This window comes from Coregonus clupeaformis, chromosome 21 (genome assembly GCF_020615455.1).
Source record: "Coregonus clupeaformis isolate EN_2021a chromosome 21, ASM2061545v1, whole genome shotgun sequence".
Classification (NCBI taxonomy): Eukaryota; Metazoa; Chordata; class Actinopteri; order Salmoniformes; family Salmonidae; genus Coregonus; species Coregonus clupeaformis.
The window spans coordinates 11,459,303-11,462,008 of NC_059212.1; the positions used below are offsets into that span (position 1 = coordinate 11,459,303).

The 2,706-nt window shown below is 38.8% G+C and overlaps 1 protein-coding gene across 1 annotated transcript; it reads right to left on the reverse strand.

The window, feature by feature from the left end:
• Window positions 1-602: 602 nt before the first annotated feature.
• On the reverse strand, window positions 603-1,136 carry LOC121563245 (mannose-specific lectin-like). Its single transcript, XM_041875214.1, has 2 exons — window positions 1,047-1,136; window positions 603-869 (listed from the first exon to the last, which is right to left on the reverse strand). The coding sequence occupies exons 1-2, from the start codon at window positions 1,134-1,136 to the stop codon at window positions 603-605; spliced, it is 357 nt and encodes a 118-aa protein (XP_041731148.1).
• Between the last annotated feature and the right edge of the window lie 1,570 nt (window positions 1,137-2,706).

A 2,706-nucleotide genomic window follows, 5' to 3' on the forward strand; every position in this document is an offset into this window, starting at 1 on the left:
TTTTATTGTTAAGGCAGAACATTTAGAAAACTGTGCAATGGTGTGTAGACTTTCAATATTGACTGTATTTAGGACTATCTAAATGAAGTGTTGTAGCCCTAACGTTAACCCTTACCCTAACCATAACACTAGCAAGCTATTGTATATCCACAGTTTGTTGATAGTTTGAGGATCTGTAGATCATCTATAGAGAACTATCAAAATAAAGTGTGACCAAGTTAACAACCTAATGCTTTCCTCTTGCCAACTTTATGAGATCAGTGATTACTTCCTGGAAAGAAGGATGCATTTCTTATCGGCCCAAAAATCAAATGGCCAAGCATCATGAACTGAAAAACATATGCTTCACAAGACAGTTTTGGGGCATTTCAAATGTTTATTGCATAATCTTTTCACTGTGAGTCAGATACTTTAAGACTATGTTCCGATATACACACTAGCATACCACTTACAACTCATACACAGCACATCGCTTCATTCTAAGTGGTATGTTAATGTGGAAATTGGAACACAGGCATTTGACTTATGGTACAGATGTATAGAGTGGGAGTAGTCATCTTCCTTGATGACCCTTTGGACAGAGCCAGTTGCGGTCAGGACATTCACTGCTTGTGGCCCTTGGAGGAAGCAGAGTTCCACATTTCATCTCCGTCCTTCTCAACGACCAGGTTGCCGTCGTTGCGCAGGTACATGCGACACATCTTGAACCCTTGACCCTGGCTCTTCGTTTGCCAAATTATCTTGTTATCCCTCTTGTACATGACAAAGTTGCAGTCGTCCTGCATGCACAGACGGTAGGCGTCACGCTGGCCGGCGGTGTCAGAGGACCACATCTGCCTCCAGCCATTGATGACAAAGTTACCATCCTCCTGTGTAGACAAGAGATAAAGGATTGTGGTATGCACAGAACAATTTGAAAGGTTTTGGGTAGGTGCAAACACACAAACAGTTTGGGAGACACTGTCTTAGTTCAGCTGACTGCAGATGACACATTGTCTATCTGTGAATGTATTTAGATAGCAGCTTTAAAGAAGCTTCAAACCTACCTGGAAAACTGCCTTGTATTCCTTGTTATTGGACCACATGTAGTCTCCCTTACGCATCTCATCATACTTGGACATGTAATTCCTGCTCATGATTCTGAAATAAAGAAATAAAGAATAAATAAATAAAACCCTTCTTAGCAAAACATTTAATATATACCTTGCCTTTTCTAAATTCCCATAGCAAATATTTCCATGGCAAAAATGAGTACATTAATAGCTTTTGGAATAGTAAAATAATGGGCCATTCAATGGACCACCTTTCAAAAGGTGAATAGCACCCTTCACATGAGGCATTTTGACAGTTGACAAGAGTTTAAGTGGCCTCCAAAGACATTTCAGTTTTTAGCTAATTGAAATCACTGCTTGGAGTTATTTCCCGTAACACAGCATTTAGCGGGAGACATGCTATACCCAGACACTTTAGTTGGTAAACTCCCGTTATGATACTCACAGGCCGTGTGTGGTTCAATAGTTCGGATTGATGAGGCTGAAGGTTCCAGATGAAGTGAAGCTGGTAAAGAAACTGTCCTCTTTATACCCACAGAGAAGAGGGCAAGACAGGGGGACAGTGGAGGAGGAGACCGGAGCAGAAGACAGCTTTCTTTCATGGCTGAATGGACACTGAGATGCATAAGACACCCTTGAACCCAGTAAAACGTGTGGTAGTTAATTGGACTGGAATCTTGAAAAAATAAAATGCTTTCATAGTTTGGATTAGATTGCCTAGATTAGAGTTTAATCATCTTCAGCTGGTGTATCTGGCTGGACACATTGAGGATGCTAAATTCTTGTTTTGATCTGGTCTTGTGATAATCTTTTAAAAGATCAAATCGTTTTTAAAGTTACATTTTATTTTTGGTGGCCAAGAGTTCATCTGTATTTCGTACGTAGTAGTGACTAATTAGCCCCTAAATTCTTTGTGAATTATTTAGCTAATGGAATAGAGTTAGCTGGTAGGCATGCTTTTAAGAAGCATTCTAGATAAGCATTGAATGTTGTTTCAACACCATCTACCTTTACCCGATCATTACAGTATATTGTTACTTTGAAGTGTCCTATTTCGTTTTTTGAAGTACCAGTACTGGTCATGCTTAAGATTGGATAAGGAATACCACTAATGGTATTGCCTTCAGCAAGCACATTAATGCCGTCTTCAAATGCTCATTGGAACTGGGAAATCTCCCGGTTATGAGTCGTAAGTCTGACGTGATTGTGTTCAAGTAAAAACATGTTTTTAACCAGCTAGGTAAATGAGCTATCTAACGTTGCTCATGATAAAGTTAGCTAACTTGCTTAACATTGAGAGTATGGTCAAACTAGCTACATTATCCACATTGATAAGTTTAACACTGTCAATGGATTTGCTTGATCATCTTTTGGTTGAAAAGGTGAAAGGTCAGTGATGAAATGTCACAACTTGTAAACTCGGGTATCAACATTATCTCTTACTTTCACTGATAACATAATTTTGTATGAATGCCTTTCACATCAGTTTCTTCTTTGAAATATATACTTTAATGTAATGTGTCGAATTATCACCAAGCAAGTAAGAGCACACATTTTCAATTACCAATAAACTCTAAAGGGTCAGGTTTGAAAGCATAGGCTACCGTAATATGACATGTTTTGTTACTACCAAATAGCTAAGTCGTTCACATTC

Coding starts and splice junctions, on each gene's coding strand:
- LOC121563245 (XM_041875214.1), bottom strand. CDS start 1,136: ATGAGCAGGAATTACATGTCCAAGTATGATGAGATGCGTAAGGGAGAC. Junction 870..1,046: donor AATACAAGGCAGTTTTCCAG/GTAGGTTTGAAG, acceptor TTGTCTACACAG/GAGGATGGTAACTTTGTCAT.